Here is a 16,985-nt window from a genome sequence, read left to right on the forward strand (position 1 = left end):
ATTTATTAGATATTACCCATCCATGGAATCGTTTCATAGTTGAACCAAAATTCATACACTGTCACTTTGTTCACTATATCTTTTCCATGATAATCTAGTTTAATTATATGATTATCCTATTTGTACCTTGTGAGACTTCATCTCACCTTGAACAAAAAAATATAGTTTCAGTAAATCCCCTTGGTTCACTCAAGCCCGAATTTTATGATAATCATTCCCATTAAATCTACATCAAAGGAAATATTCCTTATCACTTTGTTCTTGTCAAAACATTTAGATTCTTTCTCGCAGATGGTGTTCACACAATGCTACATGCAATCACCCAATGCACATATATGTTGGCCATGGAATGATCTCACTTATGAATACATCAAAGTGACCTACACTTTACATCTTAGTTTACTATCTTTTTAGGACTTAGAGTAACTGTTATAAGTCGTCGTGCATATACATCATTCTTTATGACAATGTTGAAAGTACGATGACTCACGTAATCCATTTGGTGCATGGCACTACATTGCTCTTACACTAACATATTAACCCGAAGCCCTACTTGCTTCTCCTAATCAATACAAATTATCGAGGTTGACATGTTATAGTCTAGATAGATTTCCTAGTTCCATTTACGATTATGAACAATTTTTTATAAGTTACAAGGGCCTATGACTATGATCTTATGTGTGATAATCACATTACTCACACAATAGTCAAATACAATGTAACTTAGGGACCTTACACATATATAATATGAAAATATTCAAACATATATGTACATGTAAAACATTAATGTATATGTCCAATGTTCAATATTATACAATTATAGAAAAGCATAATCAATGCAATTAGAGTTTTGGACACCGGTCCGTACAGCTGGTATGCATATGGCTCAAGGTCCTTCTTTTGAGCCAAAAGGTGGGAAAAAGAAGAAGGGTTCTAAATGACATGGCAAGAAAGTTATCACATGATTGAATAAAGTAGGGAACAAAGCAGCAAAATTAAGTCCAAAGTAAGTGTTTCCATTGTGGTGAAGCAGGGCACTGGTTAAGAAGCTGGCCAAAGTATATGGTGTTCTACTTTTTAGTTAAAACATGCTTACTGATTAATCACACCGGTTCCTGGTGTATGGATTCAGGTACACTAATCATGTCTGCAATGTGATTGTAGGGGTTTCAAAAGACCACACAACTAAAAGAAGGGAATATGTTTCTTACGCTTGAAGATGGAATGCAAATTCCAATTTAATAACTTCGGATTTATTTATTTGTATTCTAGAATTAATAGTTCTAATTTTATCAGACTATGTATACACTATTTACATAAATTTGATTTATGTAACCTTTTGGGTAAATTCAGTATTTCTTTTTTAAATATACCGTGGTAATAAGGAATGATGAATTGTTTATCTTTTGTAGATTTATTACTGTTAGTATGCAAATCATTACTTATGATCCTTGCATTACAAATAGCTCTAATTTTAGAACCTACTTAGCTCTTTTACGAATAGATCTAATTATAAAAAATGTGATTTCTATCATTAGTCATTTTGTTATTTGAAGCACTTTTCATGTTACCATAATATAGCCCTCGCCGAGGAGTTAGTTCAGAAGAACATGAGTTTACAAGTCAATAATGTTAGATATACAAATAACTCTTTTACGACTTGCTAACACATGTCAACATGTGATTAGAGCAACACCAACCACTTCAAAAAAAAAAAAAAAAAATGATTGGTATGACTCCAATCCAATGCTAACATGTGTCAACAAGTTGTAAAAGTGTGATAAATCTAGCATTTTTTTTTAATAAATCTCTTCTCCTTAAACTAGAGGTTTCTTTCTAAAACACAAATAGCATATGTTTGCATAGCCCTAGGGCATGTTGCCTGGTTTCCAGCGTATGATGCTTTACTAGGTGAGCTTCTTTGTTTCTTGACTCGTGATTTTGATAGTGTATACCCTACTTGCTGCACTAATTATGTTTTAGTATCCTAGGTCATTGCGTGTTTTATGCCAAGACAAAATGGAATTCAAGGGGGAGAGTTAACTAGAGTAAATGAAAAAAAGAGTAAAAAGAAAGGCAGGACCCATAGATTTACGGAGAAGGATCTCTCCGTTTCAAATCCTTCTCGTTCCTTATTTAAGAGGGCCAAAATTGTCGACAAAAAAAAAAAACAACAATTTTGCCCCTCATAAAATAAGAAACCGGCTCATCTCCATTTAATTTGAGATAGATAGGATGTAGAATTTCCATGGTTTAGGCCATGCCTTCTATCTAAATAGGGGACCAAGATCGGTGTCATAGTCGATGAGGAAGACAACAGTAAGGATTAGGGAAAACCCAACTGCAAAGAACCAGGAGCAACAACTAAGTGTATTATAGCATACATTTAGTTTCTCATATTTAGGGAACTAAATTACTTTTTGTTTCCCTAAACAAATACATTCCACAATAGCTTTACTTTATCTTTCCCTATAACATTAAAATATTATTTCTAATTTTTTTCTCTTGTTTTTTTATTCATTTCTTTTCTTCCTATAACATTAAAATATTATTTTTAATATTTTTCTCTTCTTTTTTTATTCATTTCTTTTCTTCTCTCTCTCCCTCTCTCTCTCTCTCTCTCTCTCTCTCTCTCTCACGCAACATGCAGAAAACCCAAGCCCCCTATCCCTTATGTTTCCCCCTTTGAACATCACGTCAAGCAAGATGCAGTAAAGCCTTTCTGTTTCTCGATCCCTTTCGCTTCATTCCTTAACCAGGCATTGTTGATAGAGAGAGAGATGAAAGAGCGAATGAGAGCGTGAGACAGGGATCGAGCTGAGAGAAAGAGAGAGAGAGAGAGAGAGAGAGAGAGAGAAAGGAGGCTGGGTGCTGTGCAAATCTGGCGTGGTAGTGCGGCCATGGCGTGTTCACCAGCATCCATGAGGTGGGTAGCGATTGAAGAGGCAGATCTATCCATAGGGTGGTTCATCTTCTTGGTTTGGCTGAGAATGGAGGGGCGAGATGCTGAGTTTTATTTTGTTTCTAGAGGTTCATAAACTGAAAGGAGATTTATTCCGATTGACAATGAAAGTTGCAAATTTGTTTGGTGATTTTGGATTGATGGCCGACTAGTAAAAAGAAATTGGAGGTTTAGATGGGATTTGTGTTTCTTCGGTTGTTGAGGTTGAGTGTTGCATGGAGGTAAGGAGAGAATGTCTTTTATGATTATAATAATCATTAGGAATGCTACAATGACAATGAAACCCAATGCATTGGATTGCATTGTAGCATTCCTAAGGTATGGGAAAAGTACAATACCTGTTTGCTGTTGATGATTTTTTGTGACTTAAATTTTTCCAAAACTTATGAAAGGAAACCACTTATAGGATATATGCTGTGAATGCTCTAATGCTAGAGATGCAGTGATAGTTACATAACTAGCTACAGAAGAAATAGCATTTGCTGCGCTTATCATGTGCTTAATTTTCTATCGAGCAGATTTTTGTTGATTTCAAATTTGAACTACTAAATACCAATAAATAAATAAATAAATAAATAAAAAGGAAAATATGATGCATACTTTCCTCATTTGTTAACACGTCCAGCCCAAAACCTATTTCAGCATCATGGAATTAACCAAAGAAACAGCTCCGGAGGCCATGCACAACTAAGCTGCTCCTCACCACCTTTTCTAATTTATACTAGAGCCTGTATATATATTTGGTAATTGTATTAACCATAACCAGATCATGCGTTTCGCCATGGAGGTAAAATAAATTAAACAAGACAGTCTTCTATTATATGATGCACAATATCTTGAGTACACTAATATTCTTTCCACTGTTGAAGTTTGTCTATTGAAATACAGACTTGCATATGTATACAGTGATGAATCAAACAAATTCAAACAGAACGCAAAACTCGGATTTAGCCGACTTATATATCACAAAGAAGCAAATCGAAAGATACCCATAAAGAAAAGCCAAGCAAAAACCACATTTGGCTGGTGACCTTTTCAATTACACAACAGATATACACGAAATACAACAAAAACTTAAATGTTGATAGTGGCTTCCCACAGCCTAAGAAGTCCATTACGACCACCACTGCATATCCTCTTCCTCTCAAGGTCCGAAGCCACACATCTTACCTGGATAGCACAAAATAGGTCAAAATTCAAACCAGGGGAAAAAAAAATGACTAAATTAATTAAGAACAATAAAATTTAGCATTTGAAATTCATATACTAATTAAGAATTATGAAAAAAAAAAAATCAGCATTTGTAATTTGAGCAATATGATCCAACGCATGATGGAATGAACTTCCTGAAATAAAAATATGTGCTCCAAGATTTAATTAATTTTTTTTTATTCATAAAAAAAGAAAAAAGAAAAAAGGTTTAATTAGTTTTTCAAAGATCTTGTGCACAGAGATGAGTACATACTCGATTAGATATTGAGGTAAAACGAAGTTTGAATTTACAAGGATGATCCAAGCATGAAGAAAAAAAAAAGAAACAAGCTTCAAATTTATTAATTGTATGTAAAACATCAATTCAGCAGGTTACCGATTAAAATACTTTTCAGCTCAAAAACTAAAACTAGTGAGTACCGAAATTCCAATCAATATAGTAGAACTTTAATGTGGCTCTGCCCTGAATGAGGAATCAAGTAGGAATTATACAAGCAGAAAGGAAAGACACACAACACACATACCACAGCAACTGTCCTTGGTGGTGTTCGGTAGAGTTGCCACGTGGCCATTTTTGAACCTGTGCTAGAGAAGCTACCAAGTCTCTCTTGAGGTCGATGAAAAAGAGACATAGAATTATCAGCTGCTCCAATGCCTAACCAGTGTTCCCCAGCACTGATAGATAATATAGCAGCAGTATGAATGGTAACATTCTTCGTGCATCTTATACTGCCTGCATGCATGGGAAAGTTAATGTTAATGCAGTGCCTTGTGCTTAGTTAAACTTCTGAGGATAATCGAGAAGAAAACAACCATTTCTTTGAACACTGAAGAGTAACTCCCCAATTATTCCATTTCCTATAGCAGTCAAGTTCTAATAGAACGAAACCTGCAAAGCTGATTGACTCGGACTTTCTCAACAAGCTAGCATAACCATGTCTTTCTACACACTAAACACTAACCATTTCCCTTTTTTAGCTTCATTTCTTTTTCACCAAGGTGTTCTCCATGTTTTTGCTAGATTTTGTTAGCAACCACCTTTATCAAAAGCTTAAGCTGTTAGGAAGTAGGCTGATAATCCATCTAAAGCTACAGACATTGAGTAGCAGACATGCCTTCCAGGAAAAATAAAATAAATTGAACTCGAGAGCTTCCTAAACAAACCTAGCTTTGATACTATGTCAAGGACCATCTGCCCTAAAAGCTTAAAACCGTTACAAAGTGGGCCAATAATGTATATCAAGCTCATGCACACATACATGTGTAACCTGTGATTTTATTTTTATTGTGTAACTATATAGTTATCAAATTCCATCATCTTCAAAATATGAAGCATTGCTACCCAAGGACACGTCTCCCATTGGCATCCACCCCAACCCACAAAATATAAAAGAAATATAAAACTTGTGCATAAACACATGGCCATAGCTATGTCACCTGTCTACATATTGACAAGTTGAAACACTGATACTACACATCTATGCATAAGTGTGCATATATTTTCAAGGCAAAACTAATTATGATTCAAAGATTTGATGTAAAATCAGTCATGAAAATACGTCATGTAAAAACTGAGCCCACTTAGTACAACAAGTTTTGTGCATTCTGTGGAAAGTATGTAAGACTTTCAGGATTTTAGTATAATTGTTATCTGCAAGAAGAATACCTAGTATTTCAAATGATCCCGTTGTTTTCTCTTAGTAGGGAACTCATAAGGCTTAGTAAGTTTAGAAAGGCAATGGAAATAATGATGAAGATCCCTTTTGACCCGGCACTCTATAGTTGTCATAAATTGAAAATGATATTAATACAATAGGATCATTACGGATGCCAAAGATTCCAAAATCTAAAGTAAAAGGAGATGTTGCCTGATGGAAAGCAATGTCAAAGTTTACAGAAATCCTTATTATAGTTGCATCCTTGATGCAGTTGTCTCAATCAGGTTAGGTAAAATAAAATGTGACGGAAACTGCACCTCCAAGGAATGGAAAGAAAAAATTTCAATAGTCAAGATCATTAATGCTCTTACCCTCCTCATTTTCCCAAAACCGCAGCAGCCCATCAGTTGAACCTGAAAAGGACATCATTTTTTTCAACAATAAGAACCATTCACAAAACCACTGCTATCAAAAAAACAGTTGAAGTATTCAAGGCAAGATACAGAAAGAACACAGCAACATAATGGGCCATAAGGTTTAACCTGTTATAATTCCTCTGTCCAACGGAGAATACTCCACACATAATATTGGACCAGCATGGCATGCTAGAACAGCATCACATGTTCCGCGGGAAACAGACCACGTTCTTGCTGTCCAATCATCACTACCAGTGATTAAAGTATCCCCAACCATTCTAATCGACCTGCATATTTTACATACACAATCATGGCATATTTACATATACCATTTAAAAAATATATAAAAGAACTAAGAAAACAGACAATATATGATTCTTTAGCTCACCGAATCCATTTTGTGTGCCCTAACAGCTTGTGCATCTGCCTACCTGCTCGGATGTCCCAGATATTGGCAACCCTGTAAGGCAAGTATTCACCAAGTTGGTTTCTAGGTAAAAAGCCACATGAAAATCCAAATTTTATCACTGATAGCAGCAAGCATAATTGCAAAATATACTTACGCATCTCTGCCAGCAGCAGCCAAGATTCCCGTTGAATCATCGTACTCCATGCATAGAACTGCACTAGAACAACGACCTACTGTTGCCACACACATATCAGTTCTAACATCCCACATCTTTACAGAACCATCATGGGCAGCAGTGAGGACACGTTCACCAGACAGCATGCGCACACAACTAACCTACCAAGGATAAACATCGACATAAATTCAGTTGCAATCATCAACTGCATTTACCTTCATTACAGCTCTCCACAATGTCTTAATTCTTAGAAGGAATAGTAAGTTTTTTTTATAAGAAATAATGTTAATTATGGTGTTGTTATATATATATAGGGGTGCTCAATGAGCAGGTTATAACTGGCCCGCCCACCAAGCTATGCCTACCCATAAGGTAATGGGCGGATTTTTATCCACTTACCCAGGCAGTCGGATCTTTGTTTTTTAAAACCACCCAAAATGGCGGGTAGCAAGTTAAGGGTATGCAATTGCGAATACTACCTCGGCGCCCGCCCATTTAATATTATATAATGTTGAAGATGTGGCTGATCTGATATGATTTTATTCCAGGATTTGATTTGCCTAGTGGGAAAAAACTGGTTGGATGCAAATGGGTGTTTACAGTGAAACAATAGGTCAGTGGAAAGATATAAGGTCAGATTGGTTGCAAAAGACTTTACTCAAGCATATGGGATAGGCTAGGATGAGATATTTGCCCCAATAGCAAAGATGAATTCTATTAGAGTCCTACTCTCTTTGGTAGCAAACTTAAATTAGCCACTTCAGCAACTTGATGTGAAGAATACATTTTTTCATGAAGATCTATAGGAAGAGGTATACATGGAACTCCCTCTTGGTCCTAAATTCTCCTTGGCCAAGGGTAAAGTGTGTAAATTGAAGAAGGCCCTATATGAGTTGAAACAATCTCCGAGGGCTTGGTTTGAGATATTCTCCTAAGCCATGCATGGATTTGGCTATAATCAAAGTCAGGCAGATCATACACTATTCATCAAACATGCATGATAGGGAAAGATAACTGTTTTAATCGTTTATGTAGAAATATCGTGTTGACTGAAAATGATGAGGAAATACAAAGGTTGAAAAACTATTTGGCCAGTCAATTTGAGATAAAAGACTTGGGCAATTTAAATATTTTATGGGGATTGAACAAGCTAGATCGAGATATGGTATCTTCTTCTCCCAGCGAAAATATGTTCTTGATCTACTCAAAGAGACACAGATGCTCGGTTGTAAGGCTATTGACAATCTGGTAGAGCAAATAAAAAGTTAGAAGTGATGAGAGTTCTCTGGTGGATAAAGGCAGGTACCAACGATTGTTCGGTAGGTTAATATATTTATTGCACACTCGTCCAAACATTGTCTATGCAGTCAACGTAGTGAGTCAGTTTATGCATTCACCCCGAGAGTCTCATTTGGAAGCAGTTTACAAAATACTTCGATATTTGAATTCTTCACTAGGGAAAGGGTTGTTTGCCTGACATAATCATTTGAAACTAGAAGCTTATATAGATGCAGATTGGGCTAGCTAAGTCACGAATCAAAGATCTACTTCAGGATACTGCACCCTTGTGGGAGGAAATCTAGTTACATGGCAGAGCAAGATACAATCAGTAGTTGCTAGATCTAGTGCATAAGTTGAATCCCGAGTCATAGTCCATTATTATGGTTGAAGATTTTATTGAAAGAAGTTGGATATGACTATAAGGAGCCTATGAGATTATACTGGAACAAAAAGGCCGCAATTCATATTGCTCATAATCCAGTTCAGCATGAGCGAACTGAACACATTGAAATTGATAAGACACTATCAAGGAAAAAATGCATGCATGGTTGATTTGTGCACCTTCTGTGAAGATAGGGGAGCAACTTGCGAATATTTAAACAAAGGGAGTGTATGCTCTTCATTTAGTCTTGTGCAAGCTAGGCATGCGAGACATCTTCATCTCAGGTTGAGAGGCAGCATTGAAGATGCAGCTGATCTGATCTAATTTCATTCCAGGATTTGATTTTATTTCTTTCCCATATATTTCTCATTAATTGTAATTCCATATGAGTGTGCACTACATTATATAAACAAGTTTAGATGTATCAGTGAATTATTAAAAAATAATAAGATAGAATTTTGCTTTCTTATCTCTTCAACTGTTCAACTTATTATTATAGATATTATTTTTTATGAGTTTATATTATATAATTTATATCCCAGGCATACACTTGCCACGCGTCCCTTTATTCTTCTAACTTTTTCAGCCACACCGCACACTCGTTTCCTCTAATTCTGCCACGGGTCCCACTTTGGCTTCTCCCAAAAATACATGATTCACACCCCTTCTTTTTCTCCCAATATTCAGCCGCCCGTGATGCCTCTTCTTTTTCTAAGGTTCTGCCATACGCCAACTGCTATGCTACCCAAGGCCAGCCAGTTTGACTTGAAGATTCTGCCAGCTACTTCCTTTGTTCTCCTTTCCCTCCTCCTCCCTCTAATTTGTCCTCTCTTCCCCCATAGGCCCACGGGTAAAGTAGACTGAACTTACAAAAATACTCATCCGCCGAGGGCGGATACGAGGTTGGGGTAGGGCTAAAATCCACCCACACCGGGTGTAGGGGGGGGGGGGGGGGGGGGGTTGGAATTAAGGTTCCTCTCTGAAACGCTTCGACTCTCTTGCTATATATATAGGGATGAGCATGGCCACCCCCCCAACAAAAAAAAAAAAAAAAAGCCAGGGGTACAACATATAGGAATGAAGGCAATAGCTCAAAACAAGCATAAAAAAAAAAACCTATTTATAATCTGTCTCCTAATATTAGCCATCTATTCTTTTGTTGAACCATCTAGTTAGAAAATCAGAGTGTTTTTTTTTCTTCTGATTTTTTGATAGGTTGAATTTTCCCAATTTCCAGTGCATTGGTTGTTCTTCCATTTAGATACTTTCTGCATACACCATTATGCTTCCATACCCAGTCTAATAGTCTATGATCAAATAAAAGATGAACTAAGTACACAAACCTGTCCATCATGGCCTTTTAGCTCCTCTAGAAGCTGAGTTGTTTGTTTGTCCCATACTAAAACAGACTGATCATCTGACCCTGATACCACCTTTCCTCGATCAGAACTGATTGCACGGACGGTTCTGCATATATGAGGCAAAAAAGGAAGGGCATCAATCCAAGGTGAATTAAACAACCACATTGAGGCAAGGGGAGTAGTGCAGATTGGCATCAATCAGTCCACCCAGAAAGAGGTGGGGAAGAAAACCTTGTATGTCCCTTCAGAGTTGCCCGAAGTTCAGAACCACGAAGACTAGGATCCCAGATCTTAACCTGCATGATTTTTGAAATAGAATATACATATCATCTTTAATGCTGCATGTTACAAAGGCTTCTCAAGCGAAGAAAATGTAAGTTCGAAGAAATTGTTCAAATATGCAAACTTACTGAGCAGTCTGTGCTTCCACTTATAAAGAAACCTGCATCTTCACGGTCACCCACCAGATCCCACACCTCTCTTCTTGTCACACAATGTAGAGCAGTAACGGCACCACTATGACCCCTAAGTATGCGAACATTGGTTTGAATTTTCTTCTGCCCAGCAGCTGATAAATCTTGTTTGCGAGGAGTCCCATTCTCATTTGTGGCTGAAATCGGAAGACAGTAAACCATGTTGACGTACTGAAAAGAAAAAATATACAAGTATTAAATGTTAAACAAAAGAACTACCAGAATTGCCACCATCAGAAGCCCATCTGCGAACACGACTAAAAGAGTTTGATCTGGATGCTGTATCCCTGCTGAACATGCTCTGAACCCAGCTCCTTCCAACACCAGAAGCCTCGGCAGGTAGCTGATTCTCATCTGTACCGTCTTTTGAACGTGGGGATAGTAATCCAAAAGACGATATAGATTGGGTCTTTATAGAAGTGATTCCCCAGTAAGCAACACGTAGTTGCTGGATATGTGACAAGAATCCTCTGAGTTTTATCTGCAACAAGGGGAAAAAAACATTGTCAAAAGAATTCATAGGCAGAAGCTAAGCTTTAGTTTGATAAATCAAAAGGAAAAAACACAAATTCAGAACAAAAAATAAAAAATGAAACAAAAGTGGCAAAAAAATATTTTTTATATAAGTAAAATAAATTAAAAACATAAATAAAAAATGAGGCAAAATATCCACCTAGCTCCTTATAACTTTGGTTTAGTAACAATCAAACCCCCAGAGCTGATGAACAACTAATCATTGAGACTCAAATAAATTCAATTCCAGCAAAAGGAAGCACTATAAGACAATGGATTAACAAAAGCGAGGGTGAAAGAAGAACATGAAGACTGCAGGATAAATTTTTTGATAAGTAATAAGCTAATCTCATTAAAAGCGTGAGGCGCCCCTTAGTACATTGGAAGTATACGAAAGAAAACGTCTAACTAGAGAAACAAGACTGCAGGATAAAATTACAATGGTACTTCATAATCTTAGGAAAATACAAAACAGTTTCGATCCACATGATCCCGTCTTTCCAATAATTGGTGGACTGCCAAATCTAATCCAGTCCTATGGAAGACGAAAACATTTCTAGGAAAAGAATGGGAAAACTATTCATGAAAATGATTTCCACCAATCTTTTTTCTAGATATACATATCATGTGGATGTAAGAAGCAGTTAGCACCTTCTCTTTGTTCTCAACATCATAGACAGAGTGTCAGCATAAAATATACTTGATTCATTCTTTGGTCTTTGGCTTAGACACAGTAATATGTAGAAAATAAAGAACGAAAAAGAGAGAAAGAAGTTCTTATTGCTTGTAATAGTTTCATACGATTGCATAGGCTTAAATAGAAGAAACCTATAGACTAATGTTGAAACAAATAAAGACAATATTACAATCAGAATAAATAAAGAAAAATCATAGTATGTCGGTAGCTTCCATCTTCAACACTCCCCCTCAAATTGAGGCATAGATGTCTCACATCCCCAGCTTGGATAAGGCTGAATGAAGAATACTACTAGACACTCTTTGTGTCAACATATCTACCAATTGTTCTCTTGTCTTCACATATGGAGTGCAGATGATACCTTCTCAAAGTTTTTTCTTTAATAAATTGTCGATCAGTTTCAACATGCTTGGTTCAATCATGTTGGACTGGATTATGAGCAATATTGATTGCCACTTTATTATCATAATACAATCGCATTGAGTCCTTGGAGTCAAACTCAAGCTCTGTCAATAGTATTTTCAACCATAATGTTTCACACACTCCTTGAGCCATAGCTCTAAATTCTGCCTTTGCAATAGATATGGCAACCACAGACTATTTCTTGTTCCACTATGTAACCAAATTACCTCCGACAAATATGCAATAACCTGACGAAGACCGTCGATCCATAATCGAGCCAGCCCAAACTGCATCTGTATAGGCTTCTCTTTTCAAATGATCATGTTGAGAAAACAACAGCCCCTTACCCGGTGAGGATTTTAAGTAGCGAAGAATGCGGTAAACTGCTTCGATATGAGGCTCTCGTGGAGAATGCATAAATTGACTCACTACACTAATCGCATATGCAATGTCTGGATGAGTATGAGATAAATAAATCAACCGTCCAACCAATCGCTAATATCTGCCCTTATCCACCAAAGGGCTCTTCCTACCTCCTCCCAATTTAACATTTACCTCTACTGAATTGTCAGTGACTTTACATCCAAGCATTCATGTTTCCTTAAGAAGATCAAGTATGTATTTTCATTGGGAGATAAATATACCATACTTTGACCTTGCTACCTCAATGCCGAGAAAATACTTCAGACTCCCCAAGTCCTTTATTTCAAACTCATTAGCAAGACGGTGTTTTAAGATCTATATCTCTCCATCATCATTTCATGTTAAGACAAAATCATCAACATAAACAATTAAAGCTGTTACATTTCCTTGAGAGGAATGCTTAATGAAGAGTGTATGATCAGCCTGACTCTACTTGTAACCAAATCTCTGCATAGCTCGGGAAAATCATCCGAACCATGCTCTTGGAGATTGTTTTAGGCCATACAAAGCCTTCTTCAGTTTGCACATTTTTCCCACTGAGGATGAATCTTCCAATCCAAGAGGAATTTCCTTGTATACTTCTTCTTTTAGGTCTCCATGAAGAAATGCATTTTTCACATCAAATTGATGTAGAAGCCAATCCAAGTTTGCAGCTATAGACAGTAGAACCCTAATTGAGTTCATCTTTGCTACTGGAGCACATGTTTCCTCATAATCAATCCCATGGGTCTAAGTAAAGCCTTTTGCAACAAGTCTGGCCTTGTATCATTCCACAGAACCATCAGCCTTATGCTTGATAGTGAACACCCACTTGCAGCCAACAACCTTCTTTTCATTAGGTAATTCAACCAAACCCCAAGTCTCATTTTTGTGAAGAGCTTCCATCTCTACTTGGATCGTTGTCCTCTACTTTGGATCACTAAGTGCCTCCTATAGATTTCTAGGGACAGACACAGAAGACAATTTGGATACAAAGGAACAGTATGATGAAGAAAGGTGTTGATAAGAAACAAAATCAGAAATTGAATGGTGTGTACATGACCCAACTCCTTTGTGTTGTGCAATAGGCAAACTCATATCATTGACAACAGATATTACATAATTCATGTCGAAAGTAGAAGTAGTATTGCCTAAGCCAGGGTCAGATGTTTGGCATGTAGCATCAGGAATGGTCTTATTTTTCTTACGTCTGGAGCAAACTCTCAACTCTTCCACAAGCAGCGTAGATGGTTTATCGGTAAATTCAGTAGGAGACTCATTAGTAAGTTGTTGCTCCGACTCCAGCATAGGAGTAGGGACAGGTAACGGAGTCAAAAAATCCTTTTCAATCTTACTCTCCCCCTGAAGAGGAGTTTGGGATGAAGAGAAGTATGATTGTGGTTCAAAGAAAGTGACATCCATAGAGACAGTGTTATCTCGATGGGGAGTGATAATATTTGTACCCCTTCTGAGTAGAAGAATAGCCCACAAAGACACATTTGAGGGCTCGAGGGTCTAACTTACTCCTAGTAAGACCATGAACATGGACAAAGCAAACACAGCCAAAAAAACTTACGGAGAAACACCTTTTGAAGTAGAGAAAGGTGGGGACAACACCTCGAGGGGTGTTTTGATATCTAATACCCGAGAAGGCATCATATTAATGAGATGTGTAGCAGGGGGAACATGCGTGTCAAGCATAAGGGAACAAGTTACCACTAAAAAATGCCGATTTTTCCATTCAACAACACCATTTTGCTGCGGAGTATCGACACACATGGTTTGGTGTATAACACCCTACTCTCAAAAATACATCTCGAGATTACCAGACATATATTCACCTCCATTGTCAGAACGAACAATTTTAATCTTCGTATTAAACTGAGTCTAAACCATCTTGTGAAACATTTGAAACATTGAAAACACGTCACTTTTGTCCTTTAACAATTAGACCCATATGGTCTGAGAAAAATCATCAATAAAAGAGAAACCATCGTTAACCAGATAAAGAGACCACTCATGAAGGGCCCCACACATCAGTATGAACGAGAACAAAAGGTGCATCACTTTTATTGATACTAGGAGAAAAAGACAATGGTGTTTTGAAAGTTCACAAGTTTCACACTGAAACTTAGAAACATTATTATACAAAAATAACACAGGAAACGTGCGTTGCAAAATTAAAAAGGAAGGGTGCCCTAAGCGTTCATGCCAAAGCCAAATTCTAGCTACAGAGTCATCCGTTTGAACCGTATGATAAGCCTGTATGAGCCAACCTTGTGTGTTAGGCTGAGAGTCCAAATAGTACAAGTCATCCTTCAAGCTACCACTGCCAATCATTTTCCACGTGACTAGGTCGTGAAAGAAGCAATAGTAAGATTAAAAAATTACTCGACAATTCAACTGCAGATCAGTAAAGATGTAGTCTCACAACTACAGGCAGAGAAAAAAAAATCGAAGAAACCCAAAAACAAAGGAAGCCTAATTCGGCTCTGATACCATGTAGAAAATGAAGAACGAAAAGAGAGAGAAATTCTTATTGCTTGTAATAGTTTCATATTATCGCATAGGTTTAAATAGAAGAAACCTATAGACTAATAAGGAAAGAAATAAAGACAATATTACAATCAAAATAAATAAAGAAGAATCATTTTTATTTTTATTTTTTTATAAGTAAAAATTCATTAAAAAGTGCAGAGGGGCGCAACCCTAGTACACAGGAAGTATACAAAGGAGCCCCTAATTAGAGGACCGAAACGAACAAGAAAGTAAAAAATCAGCGTACGGCATACTACTCACGCTATACGCTGACACCCAAAGATATAACATATTAAGCACATTTCTACAAAGAGCCCCAACCTGAACCTCCACATCCTCAAAAAGCCTAGAATTTCTCTCACGCCACAAGCCCCACAAAACACAAAGAGGAACCTGCTTCCAAATACGGTGAACAGGACCACGACCCAGCAAAGTGCCCCAAGTACTTAATAAATCCAAGACATTACTAGGCATAACCCACTCCACCCCACACAAACTATAAAAGAAACTCCAAACAACCCGAGCCACGTCACAATGGAGAAGGAGGTGATCAACGGATTCCCCATGCTTTTTACACATAACACACCACTCAACCACCACAATGCCACGCCTTTGAAGGTTGTCATGAGTTAAAATCTTTCCTAAAGCTGCTGTCCATACAAAGAACGCAACCCGCTTCGGAGCTTTAACACGCCATATACCCTTCCAAGGAAAAGAAACCGCCTCGTGACAAGCTAAAGCTTTATAGAAGGTCTTCACTTCAAAATTCCTCCTCTTGGAAAGAATCCACACCGCCCTATCAACCTCCCTATGCCGAACCCGAGTAGAGTATAATTGTTCAAAGAAGGACATCACCATCTCCAACTCCCAATCTTGAGCATTGCGCGTAAAGAGAACATTCCAATGAGCCACACCTCCTACCATAGACAAATTATCCACCACCCAAGCGTAGGAGAACGCGCAATTGTATACAAAGTTGGAAAACAGAGCTTGAGAGGCCTGTCCCCACACCATAAATCATGCCAGAAGCGAATATGGGACCCATCACCCACCTCAAAACGCAAAAACTTGGCAAACTTCCAAACACTGACACCATAAGGCCCCGTCACCGGTAAAGAACACCAACCTCCCCTCACACTCCCATACTTCACCTCAATCACCGATCTCCACAAAGCATCACAGTCCTGAGAAAACCTCCAGATCCACTTCCCCAATAAGGCTTGATTAAAATTAATAACATTACGAACTCCCAGACCACCAGCCTTGATTGGAGAACAAATACGATGCCAATTGACTAAATGAAATTTAGTCTCATCACCCATACCGTTCCAGAGAAAATTCCTTTGAAGCCGCTCCAGTTTTTTAGCTACACTCACAGGAATAGGGAACAGAGATAAATAATAAGAAGGAATGCTGGAAAGAGTACTATGGATCAACGTCACCCTACCACCCTTGGATAAATAAAGTTTCTTCCAACTAGCCAGCCTTTGATCCACCTTCTCGATAACCTCGTTCCAAATAGAAACAGATTTGAAAGACGCCCCCAACGGCATACCCAAATAAGTCATCGGCAGAGACCCAATTCTACACCCCAGAATGTGCGCCAAAGACTCCACATCTTCCACCTCGCCAATAGGGACCAATTCGGATTTGCCTAAATTGATCCTCAACCCTGACACCGCTTCAAAACATAAGAAAGTACACCTCAAATTTCGAACATGCTCGGCCTGTGCTCCACAAAAAATTAAGGTATCATCCGAACATAAGAAGGTACACCTTAAATTTTGAACGTGCTCGGCCTGTGCTCCACAAAAAATTAAGGTATCATCCGCAAACAATAAGTGATTCACCACTAAAGGTTCATTACCCGTAATGCCCACTGAGAAGCCTGACAGCAAGCCTTGACGCATAGACTCATACAACATCCTGCTAAGCGCCTCCATAACCACCACAAACAACAAAGGAGAAAGAGGAACACCTTGCCTAATCCCCCGCGAGCTCTGAAAGAAACCAGAAGGGGTACCATTAACCAAGATGGAAAATTTTACTGTGGAAATGCAACATTTAATCCATTCCCTCCACCTCTCCCCAAACCCACATCTCT

At 37.8% G+C, this 16,985-nt stretch overlaps 1 protein-coding gene across 1 annotated transcript in view; it reads right to left on the reverse strand.

Annotated features, from left to right (window-relative positions):
• Positions 1–3,755: 3,755 nt before the first annotated feature.
• The window catches only part of LOC133865608 (DENN domain and WD repeat-containing protein SCD1), a 53,699-nt gene continuing 40,469 nt past the window's right edge, over positions 3,756–16,985 (reverse strand). The window contains exons 22-31 of the mRNA XM_062302026.1: positions 10,549–10,810; positions 10,267–10,466; positions 10,088–10,152; positions 9,839–9,962; positions 6,812–6,993; positions 6,637–6,708; positions 6,375–6,535; positions 6,204–6,245; positions 4,699–4,907; positions 3,756–4,132 (exon numbers count right to left, since the gene is read on the reverse strand). Coding sequence (XP_062158010.1) covers positions 4,037–4,132; positions 4,699–4,907; positions 6,204–6,245; positions 6,375–6,535; positions 6,637–6,708; positions 6,812–6,993; positions 9,839–9,962; positions 10,088–10,152; positions 10,267–10,466; positions 10,549–10,810 — 1,413 coding nt within the window. The 3' untranslated portion in view covers positions 3,756–4,036. The remainder of the gene's footprint in view (positions 4,133–4,698; positions 4,908–6,203; positions 6,246–6,374; positions 6,536–6,636; positions 6,709–6,811; positions 6,994–9,838; positions 9,963–10,087; positions 10,153–10,266; positions 10,467–10,548; positions 10,811–16,985) is intronic.

Source organism: Alnus glutinosa, chromosome 4 (genome assembly GCF_958979055.1).
Source record: "Alnus glutinosa chromosome 4, dhAlnGlut1.1, whole genome shotgun sequence".
In the NCBI taxonomy this organism is placed as follows: Eukaryota; Viridiplantae; Streptophyta; class Magnoliopsida; order Fagales; family Betulaceae; genus Alnus; species Alnus glutinosa.